The sequence below is a fragment of the Barbus barbus genome, assembly GCF_936440315.1.
Source record: "Barbus barbus genome assembly, chromosome: 10".
Taxonomy (NCBI): Eukaryota; Metazoa; Chordata; class Actinopteri; order Cypriniformes; family Cyprinidae; genus Barbus; species Barbus barbus.
Window position 1 is genome coordinate 17,059,706 of NC_136738.1, and position 21,364 is coordinate 17,081,069.

The 21,364-nt window shown below is 39.7% G+C and overlaps 1 protein-coding gene across 8 annotated transcripts in view; it reads right to left on the reverse strand.

Moving 5' to 3' along the window:
* zeb2a (zinc finger E-box binding homeobox 2a) overlaps positions 1-21,364 on the reverse strand; it is a 49,062-nt gene that overhangs the window by 18,906 nt on the left and 8,792 nt on the right. For 4 of the 8 annotated variants that reach the window (XM_079427368.1, XM_079427367.1, XM_079427369.1 and 1 more), the window contains one exon: positions 337-369. The exons of the other annotated variants lie outside the window; for them this stretch is intronic. In XM_079427368.1, the coding sequence (XP_079283494.1) occupies positions 337-369 (33 nt within the window). The remainder of the gene's footprint in view (positions 1-336; positions 370-21,364) is intronic. 8 annotated transcript variants of the gene reach the window in all.

Here is a 21,364-nt window from a genome sequence, read left to right on the forward strand (position 1 = left end):
TCTATCAATTTTTTTTGGAAGTTAATATGGGTCAATTAATATGCAAATCTCCCGGCAGATGCTCGGTGGCTCTCAGCATGCGATTGGCCCATCGGTCACTGGCTGTTCAAACAGTTTCACAAGCAAAACAACACCAGGTTCTCTTTCTGAGAAAAACCAATGAGACACCTTACGTCGTGTTTTTTTTGTTTTGTTACATAAGCAATGTTTTTGCCTTTTTTTGTTTGTTTCTCTAGTAAGAAAGCAGAGCACTCAACAAACATTTAAAATGCTTGTTTTTATTATTTAAAGTCATAGTTCACTCAAAATGTGAAAATTTTGCCATCATTTACTCACCCTCACAACGTTCCAAACTTGTATGACTTTCTTCTGTGGAGCACAAAAGAAGATATTTTGAAGAATATTGGGAACCATTAACTTCCATTATATGGACAAATCAAAAACAAACAAGCAAACAAAAACAAAAAAAAATCCTCACAATATATTTTTGTTTATGTTCCACAAAAGATATGAGTGCATAAATGATGACAGAATTGTAATTTTTGGGTGCACTATTATTTTAAAGCATACACTTATGTTGTAAACCAGGGATGGGCAACTTCGGTCCTGGAGGGCCACTGTCCTGCAGAGTTTAGCTCCAACCCTAATCAAACACACCTGAACCAGCTAATCAAGGTCTTCAAAATCAGTAGAAAGCTACAAGCAGGTGTGTTTGATTAGGGTTGGAGCTAAACTCTGCAGGACAGTGGCCCTCCAGGACCGAAGTTGCCCATCCCTGTTGTAAACAATACTGGATCTCCTCAAAGGCCATTAATGTAAGTCCTATTGAGCTGTCTGAAACAGCTTCCAAATTCTCCACTTCTAAAAAAATGATTCCAGTCTTTTGGTTACTTTTATTTAAGGCTGATTTAATGGAACGCAATGATCTTTCCATAATACCTGTTTACTAACAGACAAAAGGCGAAATTAAAAGGAAACAGCTTGGGTTCTGCTAAGACTCCTCAGTGGCATTGCCAGAGGTGCTTGTTGGGTTTCTGAAAGCTAACAGGTCCAGATGGAGCAAAAAATAAGACCTCAAAGGGGGGCTTTAAATGAAGGCTCCAGACCACCAGACAGGTTGCTAATGAAATATTCATGTAAGGAGTGGCCCTATCTATCTATCCATCCATCCTGCCCACAACCTTCCCACACTTCCTTCTTCTACTCTCCGCCATTTTATGGTACGCTTCATTTGTGAAGAAATAAAAAAGAAAACAAGCACTCTTTCACTGGCACCACAAAAGCAAACTATCTCTACCTTATCATAAGAAACCCTCAGAGAATTTAGCGATACATGGTTTGATTTCCAGCCTTCTCAAAACTTCTTCTTTTTTGGACGTTCTTCAGTGTGTCTTGGCAAATGTTCACAGCATATGACCGCTAACTGTACTTTCACAAGTGCTGCCTGCATGGGAAACCATTCGCTTTTAACAATTCCTTAAAAATCACTCACATTCTTTGGGTTGGTAAATGCTTCAATTATGGATAGAGAGTTATATGTTTGATTCAGAGAGATTAACTCAAGCCTAAAGGTGTGGTCACATATACCGTTGTTCTACAAATTCTCAATTTCAATATGAATCCACACGATTGGGAATTTAGCGTGAGGGCTTAAGATTTAACTGGTTTAGGCTGGTTACACTGACCAACAGAAAAGTTTGAAAGTGACTTCAGTTGAAATTTCACTGAAATATGTCTAAGAAGACCATGCATTACCACACCATGTCACCCACCTCTAGCTAAGCTGAATGCGATTTCCCTCCCCATATCTTTCCGTATCATATAACGGGCCGCTCATATGTGCTGCTGCGGAGGCAAAGATGGCTTTGTCAAACACACATGCACGCTGGATGGAAGCTGTGCTCTCCTGTGTTCAGCAGACCCAGGATCAGCTGGGGTGGTATTAAACATGCACAAGGTTGCCTGTGAACAACTGTCAGCGCATCTGCTGCGTTGTTCTTTAGCATCTCTCTCTCCATCACTCCCACAGCCCCATCAATAACACTCTACTGCAAACAGCTCCTGGCTACCGCCGCAAGCGTGTGTGTACATGCGCCTCGTGTGCTGTGTGTGCCAAAACACGAGTGAATAACACAGATTATGCCCTCATCCAGTTGTGTGTACTAGTGCATGTCCGTTTACGACATCCTAACCTGTTTTGTGTGTGTGTGTGTGTGTGTGTGTGAGAGATTCTGCGCTCAATATCATAATGAAATAAAGAGCCTACTTTAAGCACATGCAAATTCAAACGTGCGTAATCAGGGCAAAATTAATTTTGCTGTTGCTGATTAGAGACATTAATTAATCTGTGTGAGGTGCGGGCCTAATCTGAAGTTGAATTACACCTCCTGTAAGATTAATTAGGACACAATAATAACATACAGCGCTGCCAGTACAGATTACAGTAAGCCTTATTCCTTTGACTCGAAAACGAGCCGGGCAAAACCTGAATCGCAGTGCGACTCGCCGCTTAAGTACTTTGTTGCCAATTGTGGGTGCCGTATTCTCAACTAGTTAATAGTTAGCAGGGATTTCCAAGGTATTCAATCCAAAAAGGTGTTTCAATTTATGTTGAGGCTGATATGTAATATCTCAGAGCTTATTTCCCATTTCGAAATGGATTCAAACAGATCGTTTGACCCCACAGAAACGCTACAGTGGGAAGTCCATTTGTGGCAAGTGCGTGCCTGTGTGCGCCTGCCAACATATGTTTATGGGTGTGTGCGACTGAGGTGTTCGGAAAGCTCATGTGCACGGATCTGTGGTGTGGACTGTGGAGACCACAGCAAAAAATCACCAGTTGCCAGCTGGCAGTGTAGGTGGGAGCCTTTTAAAGAGGTCAGTGTGTGTGAGTGTGTGTTAGTGTGAGTGAATGGGGACAGTCCACATCCAATGAGAAATAGAGCCCCCTTGGTCCAGGACCTTCAATCAGAGCCGTTCTTTCTGATGTTAATAAGGGAGTAAAACACATCTGTTCAGCACCCCCTCCCGCACACACATCCTAATGGACACGTACACACTTGTGTGAGGAGTTCGGTCACCTGAATAGCTTCCCCAGCAGGTACCACACAAGGGAAGGATTCGGCCCTTTATGTGGTCAATCTTTGACTCCCCTGAAACCTTTTCCATGCCCTTTCCCCATAACTACCATCAAAGGTCAGTGACCCATGGGATGCACCAGGGACCCATATTTGGCCCTTCTGTATTGTCAGAATAGAGATAGAGGTGAGAGCTGAATGAATGAACTACAATATCCACAATGCTGACAATAGCATTGATCAGTGACTCATATTGGCTTGAGCATTTAAAAAACTGCACCAAATTAATTTATATACATAAGAAACACATAAATACTATATTGATATAGTAAAAATATAAACATGAAATTAAATAAAAACTATAAGAAATATTAAAATATAAAAAGCAAATATAAAATAATATTTACATGCAAACTTATACAATATAACAATTAAAATATATTAATTATATGTAGCTGAAATAATTGAATAAATTATTAAAATAATTTAATGATTAATTACTAATTGTAATAAATTATTAAAATAATTGAATAATTGTGTCTAAAAAATATTCCAAATTTATATTATTTATGTGTGTGTGTTTCTCTGTTTGTTGTGTGTGTGTGTGTGTGTGTGTGTGTGTGTATGTAATTATATATATATATATATATATATATATATATATATATATATATATATATATATATATATATATATATATATACACACACACACACACACACACATTCAATTACAAATAATTAAATTAAAAAGTTATATAATCTAAATTTATTTAGGACTATTTTTAAACTGAAATCTAAACCTAAAAGATGGAGATTTTATATAAATAATAATAATAAAAAAAAAAAATACTAAATGATTTTAGATACAAAATTTATATTTAAATATATTTATAATGATTTATAAAACAACAACATTATTTGGTTACCTTGAAAAACACGCAGGGCATGAAGATGCCCTGATCTGGTTTTCTGGGAGGAGGTGCTGGATTACGAGCACATCAAAGAGTGTGAAAGTGAGCTACTTTGATGATGTTTACAGTAACACACCTGGGGTAAAGCAAGGTGCTAATTAGCTCAAGTGGATAATTAGAATGCCGATTACAGGAATCAAAAGGTACTGCAAAGCTTAAAGCTACAGCCTGCCTCTGTAACCACTCCTTTGGGTAAGCTCTCTCTCTTTCTCTCACACACACACACACACACACACACACAAGCGTACATACAAATAGTCCAGGGGGAAGCCATAAACATCTCCTTGGCTCAGGCGATTATAAGGCAAGCTTAGAGTGGAGAACCAGTAAATATTGAGGGGGCCATTGTTCCCTTCACTTCCTCTGTTCAGCGAGGAGGATTCGTCTTTCCCCTTGATGACACCTCCAGGGAGCACACGCGGATCATATTATCGTCTAAAACGGAAGTTGTATTCATTCCGTCGACTGTGTTAAGGCTCTCAGAAGCCACATCATTCGTAATGCTGAGGACCGCAGGGCTTTCACAGAACAGGAAAGACCCACGTTAACTCCTGAGCAGCCAGGGTTTGCCGCTTTCTTAGGGAATCATCTATGATTTAACACAGGGAGTGGCAAAGCGTTGGGCTAATAAAGCTAGCCGAGGCCATTTACAAACAGGCGGAATTATTGACATTAGAGTTACTGTACCCTGGACAGTCACTTTAAGAGTGTATGCAGCTCAATGCAGCTGATTTGTGACCAAATCCCTCTTGATAATGGCCATCAGGAGGAACCATCAAAAACAGTGGAGTGTGCTGTAAAATATTAACCAAATTATTGCAATTATATCGACAATAGTCTACAAATAGTAGGTTCTCGTTTTACAAGACAGTCTCTCATTTTAAGCCATATGGATATCACCATTAAACTCATTGTTTTCTTTAAAACAAAAAAAGCATCAGGTAGTTTTGTGTTGAAACCTATACACACTAAAATGGACCATATAACTGCCCTATAAGACAGATTTCTAATTTCACACCCCAATGTTTATTGTTCTTTTTCATTCACCACAACTCTGCTGTATAATTATCCCTATTATGTTCATAAACTTTCAACGCTGGCTCTGTCATTGTTGATTTTAGCTGTTGGGTAATACAACCGTGCCTTTAAAAATGCAATACAGCTCAAACCTTTCAGTTAAAAATGTCTACATAAATATATCAATAAATAACACGATCTTTGCATGGTCACCTCAAAAGAAAGCTGATTTCTGACCTTCTCCCAGAGTTCCATGGAAACCAGAGCAAGACAGTGGCCAAAAATACATGTTTTCTTAAAATACAAAAGCCTGTGAAACTGTCTGTTTTGGGGAGTTTTGACTTCAACAGGTGCCAAGAAAAACCTCCACGGTCTCAAAACCTGTTATTTAAACAAGGGTGAAGGACCGTAGGTCACATTCTCCCATGGATGGCTTCTCGTTTTCTGAGCTCTTATAAAACAGTTAACTCTTTGAGCTCCATTTAAACAATATTTCGAGGCATTATGAATGAAAAATAAAGAATTTATTCGCTTCCCTTTTTTCTTGACACCTCTTAAGTACGAACTGATAAATAGAACATGTTTGCACGTTTTCTTTGGTTTCTTTGAAACCACATCTTTCTTTGGTACACCGAATGTCACGGTGACTTGGCGGCAAAAAACAAAACAAAAAAACAAACAAAAAAAAACCTATTGCTGTTTTGTTTGTCACATATTTGCTAACATGAGCTCTTTCCTGCCCTTGTGCTGCTCTTATCAGTCATGAGGGGATAAGGTGTGACCTGGTAAGGGTGGCAAGTTCCACTTTCAGAGGTGTGATCACTGGGGCCCAGCAATTGAGCCAGAGGCGCTTATAGAAGGAACTTAATCAGCCTTTAGCACCTTGAGATGGGCGCTGAGCAGACATTAACCGAAATGGCAGCTGAACCTCTTTTGCACATGCAATGGACTTCAGTTTTTGTAGCATTGTCTAAACGTTTCTTGGCGTAAACAACCTGGTGAGATTGTGAGTCACTGTAAGCTTCATTTGAACTCAGATAGAGTATCACAAAGCATGTGATATACAGGCCGCTCATGCGAGCTACCCTCACACACACACACACAAACACACACACACACACACACACACACACGCACACACGGCTACACACATATTTTCCTTGGGTCCTCTGCCTGTTTACCAAATATTTTGTGTTACCATGGATCGCACTGAGAAAGAAGCGAACATCTGACCGGGAGGCTGTGTCACTTGATTGAGCTCAACTTCCTTTCAAATGAAGAAGAGAATCTACAGCCAATTAATGTCCGAGTTGTTATATCAGTGTGTCATACCCCTAGAATTTAGTTTCATATCCTTTTCTGAACTTCTAAACACAATATTAATTAAAACAAACTGCAATATGAGCTGTACACATCTCATGCAAACTACATGTGTTAGTGCTACTACATGTGCACTACTGTTCAATTTTGTAGTCAGTAAGTTATATATATATATATATATATATATATATATATATATATATATATATACTTTTATTTATCAAAGGCACATTAAATTTATAAAAACTTACAGTAAAAACTTTTCATTGTTACAAAAGATTTTTATTTCAAATTCTAGTTCTTTTGAGCTTTCTATTTATGAAGAATACTTAAAATATTTATTATGGTTTCCAAAAAAAAAATGTGTCTAAAAATATATATATATATATATATATATATATTAACTCTTACACACCGCAGACTTGTTAACATGTATATTCTAATATTAATATTAAATTAAGGCTTCACCCAAAAATAAAACAATTTTGTCAACATGTGCATGTCTTTCTTTCTTCCGTGGAACACAAATTAAGGTATCTTGCAGAATGTCCAGGCTGCTCTGTTCTATAAAAATTTAAGTAAATGGGGACTAAGAAGAAAGAAATAAAGAAAGAACACATCCTAAAAACATCATGAAAGTAGTCTATTAAAAATCATGCAACAAGTCCTTTAAACCATACATTATTGTAGTGTAGGGAACTGACCAAAACATAAGTTGTTATTCACTGGAAATATTTACTTTGGGCAAAATGCATACATTTCATCTGGGTTGTGGTAGAACGAACGAACGAATGAATGAATGAATGAATGAATGAATAAAAAATAATAATAATTAAAATTAAACTTAGCTATCGCTGATCAATAAGCACTGCTGGTTCACATATCCTCTGACTTGGCAAGTTTAAAAAAAAATAAAAATCTGTAAATTTCTTACATTTCTTTCAAAACCATATAATGTTATACATATTAAAGTTGTTTTTTTGGAGTTTGACAACAGTCCCTATTCACTTTTATTGTATGAAGAAAAGAAACAAGCTTGGACATTCATTACTTCCTCATGATTCACAGAAGAAAGTAAGAAAGAACGTTTGAAAAAAATAAACATGACAGGGAGTAATCTATGACTGAATATTTTTATTTTGGGTGAACTATCCTTAAATATTAGTACACATATATTGGGTTGGTTAAGGTGAGCAAAACAGAAAAGGAGAAAAAACAAAACTCTTCATCTCATCATACCGGTAATGTTGCTGCAACAGAGTGTCGTTTCTCAAAAGAGAGGGAGAAAGAAAGCTCTGTAGCTGTTTGTCTCTGATAAGACCCTAACACATAAAGATATGAACTGCTCTGTGTGTGTGTGTGTGCGTGTGTGTGTGTGTGTATGTGTGTGTAAGTAAGTATGTGGGTGTGTGTCCGCGCGAGCGTGTGTGTGTGTTTGTGAACGGTATTCTCCCTTTTCTTCCTAACTGTAACTAATTCTACTATTACACATTTTATAACACATTCATTTGCAAGAAAACCCACTTTGGGGAATCACCTCGCGCCTTTTCGAAAATCTAGATGTTCTTCAGACCTGAAAAGTTGCCTCAGAGAAGATGAGCTCCAGTCTAACAGCATACAGTATGCCCGTGTAAATGTTAGAAATGATGAAGCCATTCCGGCTTCAGCAGCCCGCTAGCCTCTCGAGGGGACGCAAGGCCTACTTCCAAAAAGCCTGAATTATTTATTGACCTAGGTGGGAGTGCTCTCTGGAAATGTTCAACCCTTTTTGACAAAAGAAAGCATGTTTAATTCCTAATGTTTCAGATCAAATCAAAAATACACCAGCTTCACTTTCTCCATACATCATTTAATAATGACTGCACAGGCAAACAGTGCGCAGTATTATTTTACTCTGTTGCTATATCATAGTTCCTGATTAAAATTTTACCAAAAAATAAAAAAAAATGTAGGTGCCCTCAAAACACACATTCACACACGCACACACAAACAAAGCACTACAACTTGATCTTTGCCAGGTGGCAAATAGTACCTCAAGGCTCCCTGGCCCACACATCTTAAATGTGCAGTATGTCAGATGTGCTGGGCTGACCTTTCACCTCTGAGAGGCTGACTGCAGGGAACCCTTTGTTTCACATCTAACACAATTCAGACCTTACTATGTATTGTAATCTCTGCAATAGGCTTGCATTGGTCCAGGGCATAGAATTGTTCTGGGGGTTTTTTCATTCCCCTGTGAAATATTAACTGGTTTGTATGTGATGTAATTTATGCGTGCTGGCACAGAAGCATGCCCTGCTAGTGGAGTTCATTTTTGGATCTACGTTTCTGAGCACAGACTTCACATCTCAGCATGTTTAAAAAGTTAGGAAATATAAATGGATAGACGTTTCTATGATAATATTGTTTGGTATGTTCTTTCCTATTTTTCCAGATTTTGACTAGTGTAACCGGAGGGGAGTTTGACATGGAGCTTTGTGTGTGTGTGTGTGTGTGTGTGTGTGTGTGTGAGTGTGTGTGATAGTGCCGCAATATAAATTAGAAAAACAAATTGTTGCAAAAGCTTTTTGCCGTGGATATTCCAGCAAGAGTGTTGTTCAAGGAAGCAGTATAATATCTGAGATTAAATGTGTGGGGCATCTTGGGTTCTCTCACCGAATAGAATTTATGCAGTTATTCTATGATGAATAACACTACAGATATCACCAGAGCCTCATGAATATTCGTGAAAGTCACTGGATGAAATGATCGCATACCAGTACAGCACACACACACACACGCACGTCGTTGGTAGGTTTCAATCTTGCACACGTTCAAACATCTATCAATGTCAAACATCTTTTTCTCAAATTGCAATTTGTAGACACTTTTGGCATGCCCTTCGACCTATCTTTTAATTTCCTGTGACAAACTTTTGCAGTAGTGAAACTATATAACTCAGCAGACCTCTGCTGATTGGCCAGCGCTGCTCAACAACCCAGATCGCCGTCCACCAATAGCACGCAGCCATCCACCATGCAAATCTGACCCCTAGCCATGATTTTTGACTACTGCTGTATGCTGAGCTACACACTTGCATTTTAAATGGGTCAGTCCCTTAAAGGCCATTTATAGTACATTGCCACTCTACAAGCCAGCTGATGGTGGTGAAACCATAACTAAAGATTCTCCTGCATCACCAAAATGTGTCAAATGTGTCACATGTCAAATTTGTATAATATGATATTAAACAGTGATATAGGTATATTGTTTCCTAAACAAGATGAAATTTTGAACATGGAGGGTTTGAGAAGGTTTGAGAAGAGTAAGCATAATTATCCAGAAAGTCTTTGATTCTCTTTAATAGTAATAGTAAAACATAGATAAATGTAATTTATAATAAACTAAAACACTGGTATAAAAATATATATATGATATTAATATATAATGAATTAAAATCAAATATTAGACTGTTAGTCATGCTACAAATAAATAAGTGGCCACAACAAAAACTCCTAATTAGAGCCATCTCAGTGTTTGCTTGAGATAAGATGAACTACAAATGAAAGTGAATGACAAATGAAGATAACAAGTTTGTTTAGACCAGTGAATCATAAATTCTGATACTGGTCTCCTCACATCTGTCCTTGAGCTTACAGATATGGGAAACAGAGCTAAATACAAGTCTTTTTTAAAGGATGATTATTTTCACACTTATTTAACACTTTTTTTTTTACTTTGCAAATATCTTCCTGTTGTCCTCAGCAACCTGAATCCAACCCATACATGTCTGACTACTCTGTACCAGAAAGATAATGCAAAAGGTCCTATGGGGGAATTAATTCAATTGTTGAAAAACGGCAAATAAATGGCTCCTCAATGGAACTGCATTATACTTCGTCTAGCTCTACACAGATGATTTGTCATGTTGATAAGTGGACAAAGGTCTAGAATCTAAGGTCTACCCTAACAAACCCTGCTTTGTGATCCTGTCCCCCGATTAAAGAGGGCACAGGGAGTAACGAAGCAAAAGGTACCACCGTCTGTCAATTTGAATCAATTTACACATCAGGGAACGGCAAGCCGTGTGTCCCCCAGTGCTACCTTCACAGTGACAGATGTACGTCTCCTACATGTGACCTGAGAAAACGACCCCTAAAAGCCACCTGCCCCCTGGGCACAGTGCGGGTAATTTGTCCCACTGTTCCTATTCGACACTGTCGATGGCGATGGTTGTCTGAGGTAAGAGGAACTGACAGCCACGGGCTCCCCAGGGCAAAACTTTCCACCCAAGTGAATCGGTAGGATGAAGGTTAAAAAAAATCTAATAAATGATTTCTGAGTAGTCATTTGGTCTTCATTACTCCCCCCTCAAAAGAAAAAATATACATTTTTCCTGTTCCACACCCTCATGCATTTAACGGGACCATTAAATTCTGTTGCTTCGTTGGCAAATCATATTTTGCAAGCAGCACAATAACTGTAAACTGTCCACCTTAGAGTTTAAAAAAACAATATAAGAACGAGAAACAGTTTTAACACTTAACACTCCTTAAAAGTTTAATATTTAAATTCATTTTGGTCAAATATTATCGAATATGTCCTGGAAACTGCACAACAGCAGCATTAGCTCCAACCGTACCCACTGCCTCTGTGCAATCCCAAAAGTTCAATACAGCCTTAAAAAGCCAATTGGGCAAGACTAACTAACTAATCTATCCCATGACAACGAGAACATAGATTAAAAGAGAAGAGTTGGCTGCACAGTAAAATATTTATCAAAATTTACAGTGGGTCATAACTCTAATGAAAACACTGAAGAGTCGGCTAAAATACTCTTTTGAGATGGCCCACACAACTGTTCCCTCAGTCATACAATAATGATCAATCTCAGTGGAAATAACTCTCACTCCCACTTAACAACAACCCAAATTTTCTCCATGTGGGCCAGTGGCCAACATTGACGATTAGTTCTCAGGCTAGCATGTAGCAGCTGGACTAAGCTAGTGAAAAAATACGCATGCCTCCATCATGGGTGCGGAATGTGACAGCTCATGCTCATAGCATTTTCCCCCATCCTCCTTTTGATTCAACAAATCGCCATAAACTTTTCCTGTCATCGAAGTGCATTGTGGAGTGCAGCGGGTCCCAGTGGGGAAAGAGCCATTCTTGCTAGCTTTTCACACTCGTATTTTATTTCCTTATTGTGTTTGGACTCTGGCCTACAACATCCAGGTGGAGATGATTTCATGGGCGAGCGCCAAAAATGTGCTCTAGCAGCCAGGGATGGACAGGGATAACTAAGCAAGTGCACCTCTTGGCGCAGAGCTGACATTTTGTGTCCAACTTTGTATAAACATGTCATTCTTTGGAACATGTAGAACACAATGAAGAGCTTAGGTACGACAAGAACACACTTAACCAACAAATACACTATGCTAAATGTAAAATTGAAGCAGATATGCGAGAAAGCAACTTATTGTATTAAGCAGAAGTCATCGAATCAGCCATTTTTAGCAATAATTAGCCTACCACAGTTGTTTTCTTTGCCACTTCCTGTTTTATCATATGACTGTGCTGAAATACGGAAGCTGATTTTTCTGTGAAAATCTAAAAGGACTCATTTGGAAAGAAAAACCCAAGATGTTATGGAAAGTCTCTCTCTCTCTCTCTATTTATTTTTATTTTTTATAATTCATATGTGATGCCAAATAAGAAAACACACTGTTAAATGTTAATTCACAGAAATTATTTTCAAATATCAAGCAATTACAACATAATTCTCAGAAAAACAATGAAATATAAGATAACCTGAGAATACAAAAATATAGAACTGCTCATATCACAAACTGACATGCCTCCTCACTGTGATTATTTACACATTTTAAGCAGTAATCCAATTCGCACCAATCTCAAAATGACACATTGTTCTTGAGAACTCGCTATCTACCTGGTTATTAGCAAGAGCTACATTTGCTTGATGAAAGCACAGCCAAAAGAAGGCCATCCCCAGGAAAGGAGGGCTGGTCTGGGCTTCCTTTAACACAGCAGGGTCTGGTAATAAACGCTCGGCCTTTTGTTCCCTGCACAGTTGGCAAGAGGTTAGCCAACAATACAGCAGCCATAATGCCCTCTCCCAAGGGATGCTAGAGGCTAACACTGATTCTGTTACATTGAGTCGCAGCAGAAATAAATGCTAGGTCATGAACTACTTTTTGAATCACCTCAGCACTGAGCCATTGTTTTGTTCTCACACTAAAAACACCCTTTGAATCCGAAGAGCCTTCTGTAATTTAGCTGGTCACACAATTGTGAACGCATTCTACAGCGCAAGGTGTCTTTGATGCATATTGTTTTCCAGATATACTATTTTTAGGTGAATGTGAGTGACAGCTATCTTTGGACTGCTACAGTGGGAGACTGGAAGATCAAAAGGGCTACAGCTGTCTGAACCCCAGCTTGTCCCGCAACCTTAAAGATCACCCGCCGACAAGACCTAAATTGCTGATACAATCTACCCTAGACGGCAGTTCCCTGCTGTAGAGAGAGGCCTGTAGGGCTGTAATCCCAGCAGACCCTCAAATGCCCTGAAAATTAGGCCAGAACTTTAGTCTAGACTCCTGAACCCCAGTGGTGTCAGGTTGCCAGGCCACCTGAGTTAGCATGTGGCCCTTTTTCTCTGCACCAGCATGTAATGTGTGCACCTCTGCGGGGAGGTAGGAGAGGAAGGGGTCTCCGGCAAGCATGCTCAGGTGTTTTAACAGCTGTCGACCCCCTTTAAGATGCGGGGGTGGTTAAAAGCACTAGGAAGTGACCGCTCGATCAACTCCAGATGTCGGAATAAGGAGTGGGGGGACGACACCTACAGAAGGTAAAACTGAAATGTCAACCCGCCACGTCTCATTCCTGAGTCATGCTGGCATCCTTCTGCCTTTAGCCCGGCAGGTCACTCCCAGAGATACTTATTACTCAGGGAGTGTCGCAGTACCGTCTAAATCAGGAAATATGGGGTGAAGCTTGAAGATTGAAGCACATTTCCAAATAAATCCTTCCATAACTCCCACATTACACCTCACATTCCCCCCGCACCTTTCAAAGTCATGCAACTCACCGACTGCCTTAACGGAGAAGTCAGCAGGGGCATAAACATTTTGAAAATGGAAACCTGAGTGCAACTATCCAAAGCCAAAGACTGGGACCTGAGCCACTGCCGCTCTGCTCTTTAAATCCCAAAGCATTGAGACACTAGCGTACCCACTCAAGGTGCACTCTAAAGCAAGTGCGTGGAGGACCCTTCTGTCTTTCTCTCTCTCCTCCTCTCTCTTTCTTTCCCAATCAGTCCTCGGTCAATTTGACTATGGGCTCCAATTAGCAATTGCTTGGTTCTATTGTGGGAAAACAATTTGCCACTTAAAATGGGACTTCTCAAAATGCTCGAGCTGTTTTGCTTAGAATAGTTTTAAGAGCACTAGCCTCTTTTAAGAGTCTTGATAGTGCAGCAGAAATAGGAATCGGTGTGAGGACATTATCGTATCTGAAATAGAAGTGTCGCTGAAAGGCAGAATGAGTTACAGCTTTTATCTGCAAACGCTCTCTGTACCTCACACACCCATCCTCACGCATACGCACACGCTCCATCTCTGCGCATTTCCATGTTTTACTCCCCCTAAACACTTCTCTTGTTTTTCTTCAGCCACAATCCTACATGAGGTCTGTTAAACACTCAACACGTATGTAGGAAGCACTTGCACACCACTTCTTCACACTGTAAGTTCAGTGGTATCAGCTCACTAGCGTCACTTTTCAAAATAGCCTTTACTGTCAGCTTCTGTGGTAAAGGTGTGGAACAGTCATGCCCTCTAAGAACCAAACCATGTAATAGGTGAAGATAAGCAGCTTCAAAATGACACTAATGTTAATTTCTTATCCCTGTTTAAACTCTTCACACTAAGCATGTTTATATGGGTGGTTACAATCAAGCTACAGCATAATAAGTCTACAGTAGTCATCTGTCTGTTACAATATACAATATCTCGCTTGTGATGGGTTTGACTTTGAAGTTAAAAACTTGTGTCTTCCTTCAGAGCATGTGAACAATGTCAAGCCCAAATATAGTCTGATTTATGTGTATACATGCTGGACAGATGAAATTACAATAAACAACAATACAACAATAAAATTAACCAACTATAGAAAAATCAGATGCTACACTTGTAGTCTGACCAAAGAAAAAATAAATAAATAAAAAGCTGTAGGCCTTCTGAAGAGAACATAAATAGTATTTAATAAAATAATATAGTATAATATCATATCATATAATATAAAACTATGAATTATAAATATAAAACAGATATATGTGAAAAATAAAATAATACAAATAAATGTAGTTTTGTAGTTTTTTAAGCCCACTTTAAAAAAAAATTCTGTCCTTGGGTGAAATAAAATAAATTAATAACACATAATATTATATCGTATTGTATTATATTTTATTACGTGTTTGATTTATATTACCCAAGGACAGACAAAATTTATATATGAAAAAGAGTTGAAAAAGCAAAAACAAAACTACATCACTAAATCAAATGAACTGTTTTAATTAGTTTTCCATTACCACTCTGAGTTCTGGTTTATATTTTGCAAATCATTCCCAGCTTCCTTGGGGACACCTTTTCATTGGTTCCGAAGCTTTCTCCCATCTTGGCGAGGGAATGCATTTCTCAGCCAGGCAAAAAAAAAAAAGAGAGAGAAGTATCCTAGAATTTTAGTGGGAAGAACACAGGCCCACCCACATGATGCAGGCTAGGCTGTGCTGTGCTACACATTAAAGAACAGATTTTGCACAGTTGGGAAACGGGATTTATTCATTTCCCCAGGTGGAAAGAGACATTGTTGCCTCGCTTAAAGGGGCCCGTGAAACCATGCAGCTTTTATTAGAACGGTTTAATATTAATCATTCTGTTAGCTGCTGTGAAAAGCAACTTTAGGTTTTGTAGTGACACGTCCCTTATATACAACAGGACAGATATTTCCACTTGTGAGATCTCCTCTGAAAGATTAAAAAGCTGTTTCCTACACTCATAACCAAAAGCTAATGGACTAAGACAAGAAGTGCTTGCAGTGTGTCTAATAAACACTCAAAGTTTGTTTGTTTAGAGTGTTATTGATTTATATATGTTTGAGGAAGCTTCTATTGGACTCAAACCATGGACAGAGCTCAAAAATATTTTTCGAATCAAGAAATGCATGGTTTCCTAAAGTCAGTTGTCACGTTTCCAATCTAGAAGCATGGTGAACTTGTTGCTAGTCAGGATCTAATAATAGACAACACAGCTCTACACAAGCACAGATAATCATCACGTATGAACAGCTGGATGTGCAATATAGACTTCACAAAGCACTGAAGAATTGTGAGGCCGCTTATCAGGGATGAGTCAAATAATTAGCTAAACCGTACTGCAATTGTGACTTTGTTACTGTGCAAAAGAGGAAGCATAATAAAGAGGAAGTCTAAAGCTTTCTTGGGGGCATCTTTAACCAGTAGACAATGACAAACAGGCTTTTAGCTTTTGTGAAATGTGTGTGCATATGAAGATGTTCTTACCTGTGTCAAGAAACAGATGAGATAAAGAACCGAGGAGGGAGAGAGAGAAAAAAGAAAGAGACAATTAGTACCTACAGATTTCAAATATAGCATATTAATAATATTATTTACATTCACCATTTATATATTACTTTAGTTTAGTTTTTATTTTCAAACATTTATTTTTCTCATTATGTCATGCCTGATAGGCTTCAGTCTATAAATACACCACATTCAAGGCTATATAACATTCCTCATTTTGATCTCATGGGATATTTACCAAAAATATAACAAGTTTCTCCTTCTCATATAAAAATATTTTCTGACAGTTTTGGCTCTTGCTCTAGGGAGCATTTGAAAAATAATTACTTTTCTTTCAATTGGTTTGAATAGTAACTTTAGATCTTAATAAATGACTTTCTGGTCTAGTGCACGTATACACAACTAACATGTTAATTACTGTCTGGTATTGCTTGAATCAATTTGCATTTAACCTAGATTTCCAGTTTGACAGGGATTACACCATGTGATTGGCATGGTCAATATGAACTAACAGACTACCTCTACAAACTGACTTCAGCCTATAGCATATTCATAGGATTCATAGTTTTGTCCTATTTTGCGATGTTTGCTGCATCTTTTTACTTAAAGTATCACAAAATTTAAAAAAAAGCAAAGAAAATACACAATGTTTGAAGTGAAAACTTCACCAAAGTAAAAACAACAACAACAACAACAAAACAGATTAAAAAATAGCCTAAACTGAAAAAAAAAAAAATAAAATCTTTATTTTGATAACATACATCATATGGAGTATACAGTTACAACACTGTTAATCCATCGGCAATATGCCTTCCCTCAAGCTGTTCATAACAAACCAGGCATAACCCACAACACTATGGTCTCACTAATTCCCATGTCTCAGACATGCAAACAAAAGACCCCTTAGACAAGAGGTATGACCCCCACCCTGGCCTAGTGGGTCACCTATTTGTGCCTCCCCGTCTTCTTTCCCACGCCAACCTCATACTCATTAGGGCTCTGCGTAAGGGAGAGTGTCTGCTGGGGCATTAGTTTCAGGTGAACTGGTTGACATGGTGCCCCAGAAGGATTCCACGATGCGTCTTGACCACCCACTCCCTCCACCTCCCTCCCCGCCCCGTCCTGTCTCCTGTCTCACCCCACATTGTTTACTTGTTTGTTTGTTTCTCCCTGCGTACTTGGTTGGCAGACAGAAAGAGCTGTTCCCCTCTGCTTCAGCAGCAACTGCCATAAACAAACGACTCATCGTGTACAGTAACACACACACTTATGACAACCTAGGCAGGAAATATGTCTACTTTTGCATGATCATAGGAAGCCAAGCAAATGTACAGTGTGTCATCTTAAAGGTCAATGATATCTCATCCAATTCGCTCCAGTTCATTTCAGATGAGCCCTGTTTCAAAACAGCCCAGTTCAAATCAATGTAACAGGAAGTTCCCCACGCAATGTAATGGCTCATGTCAGAGCACCTAATTTAGGGCACGGCTGAATCTCCACCCTTGCTTGAGTGTTTTGGAGAAGACGTCAGCAGACCTTCTCATTCTTCACAGAGAGGTGCAGTTATCACATAACCTGTGGAAAAGGGTGGGCGCCATCCCGGGTCTTTAATTAAAAGGGAGAGACTGTAAGCAAACTCATCCTTTTAAATGTTTACAGATGGCCGTGTGTCAACAGCTCGCTGCTGACTGCCGTCAGTCGACTAGAAACAGACAGCTGGAGTGCGCTGTTTCTCTAAAACATAGATATATTATGTGGTATGACTGTTTTATGCCACTTCCTATATTGAGAAACATTATGAGTGAATAACTATTTCAAACATAAAGCTGCAACTTTTGACCAAACAAGCTGCTTTCCAGCAAATATTTGTAGCCGAGCAGCTACGAAAGCATATGCTTCCTGCTCACCTCGGACTATTCAACTCAGAATCACAATAAGAAAGTCCAAAGACATTTGCCCCTGCAGTCATGGGAAATAAGTGTGGGGCTGGCTTGGGAACTGTTTATGTGATGCAAACTTGCTGTTAACAGTATGCTTAGCTGAAAGAAAAGAAAATGAAGGTAAAAAGCAGCAACAAGAGTAAATAGCTTATGCAGACAAATTTATAGATAACATTCACGGTCAGTTGGGAGGTTAATGGAACGTTTTTGGCCGATGGTTTTTGTTGGCACTGCTAATGTAAACTACTCTTCCTTGAATCAGATGAAATGTGAAATTATTGGCCGGTCCCAAACACATCAGCTGCCCTTACATGACATGGGATTGAAACACAAAAATCCAACCATCGGGACTCGGTTCACAACGCCCGCCGCAAAAATGCAGGGATGTACTGTGGTGTATTTTTAGGGAGAACATGGAAAATGAAAATGGTAGTGCTCTCTGTGGCTTCTCAGAGCTCTTCGCCTTCAGGGACAGTAACCACCCATTCTAAGGAAAACAACATGTACAAGTACAATGTTTGAAGCAGTGACTCGTCCAACCGAAAATGAGCTGGCTTTTCAATAACAAATATCTCAGCAAAAAGCAATTCAGTTCCACCTATCTTATTTCTATTCTAATGCATTATTCTGTCAAGTGAAGAATTTTTGAGTTTGTGACAAACTGTCTATCAGTTTGCTGTTTTAATCATCTCTCTCATCAGACTGTGATTGATATATGCCAGTGACCACATACCAATGCAAAGAGAGAAGTCTCACATGGAAAAATACATTTACGTTCTATCCTCGTATCACTTGTATCATTGCACTGGCCCTTGACCCTATTGCATCTGCTCTCTCTATGAGAGGCATACACAAACAGCAAAGGCTGTTTGTCAGAACCGACGACATAAGTTTCTGTTTGACTGTATCACATCTGAAGAAATAAAATGAACAAATCTCACATTGAGCTCCTGTGCGGTTATTTCAACAGCTCCCTTGGCAAATGAGTCAATCACCGGTCTGAGTAATCTTGTTACCTGTGAAATGCATGCATGCCACTTCTATTGACAAAGAACTAGTGAAAAGGAGGCTTAGCTCAGGCAAAACAAACTAGGCGATCGAAAGAGCCATAACTGTCTAGCTAGCTATGATTTTGTTTTGAAGGACCTTAAAGGACCTCACGATCTGAGGAACACTTTACATTTCAGATATGAAATGTTCTTAAAGTATGACTAAGCAACATGGAAGGTATTTTGGTTCTGACTCCGCAGAAAGCACTACGCAATATGCAAGGTGCTGTGGGGACTTAAAGCGCACCTTCTTTTTCTCACCCTGGTGGTTTACACCGTGTTTGCGGGGAACAATCCGTCTCACGGGAGCTCACAACATTCTGAAGCACCTTGTCAGATGCCGCCTGACCTAGTCGCTCCACACAGCACCCCGGGGGAGAGAAATAAAAAAGAACGAAACAATGACTGAGGGGTTGTGTGCAGCCAAGAGGAGAAATGAGGGGAGGAGGGGAGGTGACAGCGACAGGGAAAGAGAATGGGAACGCTCCGATGCTAAGCCCACCGCTCTACCATTTCCTCCCCCTCTGCATACACACACACACAGCCAGGCCATTGTACACCCAGGGGGCTTTGCAGATAAATGGCCGCATGTTAACCACATTTGACGTGCTGCACAAAAGGGGACACCGCGGGTCCCATGACGCAACCTGCAACAACTGAAACCCACCGCCCCCCTGCTTCCTCACCTCACCTCCTCCTCCTGCTTTGCCCATCCTAACGGAGAGAAAAAAAGACATGAGGTGCACTGATTGGGTGAGGCTGGGACGTCAAGTGCAGAGAGAGGCAAGACAATTTGTCGCTAGGCTGTAAAGACTCCTCAGCATTATGCCTGACTGGGCTTTTTGACCCAGTGCCATGTGAGAGCAGTTACAGGCCCTGAAACTGATAAAAAACAAACAAACAAACAAGAAAGTTATTTGAAAGACTTTCCTTTCTGTACGTTTCCGAAAAAAAAAAAAACATCAACTTTGTTGGAAACATTCTAATAATTATTATAAATAATAAGGTTAATATGTTTTGTTAAACTTAACAAATCTAAAAGTATATTTCAAAGCTGGCGAAATGTAGTTTAGCCTAACAAGATCACTGGACCTTGGTTAACCAAACACTCCATAGGTATGATGAGTTTACTGTCATCAGATTGGTGGGACTTTCGGGCCCCCTATGTGTCCGAATGAAGCGCATTTGTGATGACAGGCCTACAAACAGGCCGTTACGGAGCGGAAAACTTTACTTTGAGCATTTGCCATGGACCTCTCTTCCTTTGGAGCCCATTCAGGTACAAAAAGTGACCTCTGAACACCAGAGCATGGGAGCCAGCCTTCACTTTCACTCCTGCACCCACTCTCACAAGTACGGAGCCAAAAAAAAAGTGTGTGTGCAGGGTGGGGGGGGTTCGCTTTGCAGCGCCAGCACTAACCTTTTCAGCCTCGTCACGTCTTTGATGCCTGACGGACTACACAAAAGCACCTGCTCCATCCCTGGAGAGCTTCTTTGGTTCCCCCCGCACCAACCCCTGCTGACCTCACCGGCATTCCATGCCTTTGGGGGGCCCTTCCCATGGCTACCTCTTCCTCAGCTGCCCCCGGACCCTCCCGCAGCCGCCCCCTTCACCCCCCTAATCCCACAGTAAACACGGCAGGGCAGGCCTGTTTGGAGGATGCACGGGACTTCTCACAGAGCTCCAAGGAAAGGTGCACCATGCATAGGGCCTCGTTGCGTGGGAATGAGGGAGGAGAGGGTACAGCACCTCATTGAGATGCAAAAGGGTCACTGGCAAAACCTCATAAAGTGACAAAGGCCTCTCCAGGTTGATGTGGAGATGGGTAAAGTCTTTTGGTTAATGCAAATTTAGGATTGGTGCAATAAAAGAATTTAAATCAATGCTGAAGTCCTGAATGCCATAACAACTATAAAAAGTTGTGTTATATAACTGGAGAGCTCACAGGTAAAGTTTTTATCGTTCGAATAAAAAATTATTCAGTGTTTCCTCCCACTTTTGTCTTTGCCTTAACAAAACAACATTGTCATTGCTATTCGTGTCCATCTGCCTTTATGTGTTAGAGAGAGAATGAAGGAAGAAGAGAAAAAAAAAACTTTGTGTGTGTGTTTGTGTGAAAGATCAACTAGTGGATTGACAGCTGTGAGTTTTTGTTTAACAAAAAAGCTCACAGTTGTTGTTGTTGTTTTTTTTAATACAACATGACGAGAGGAATTTCCAATACTAGATTCATCACATCCAAACATTGAAGACATTGCAAAATGGAGCTCTGAGCCTTCAATAAGTATTCCTCACAAAACATGTAATAACTCACTGTCTCACACCTCAAACCTCAACACAAGTATCACTATCCTTGCCTCCCTGCATGTTTGCACAAAAGCTGGTG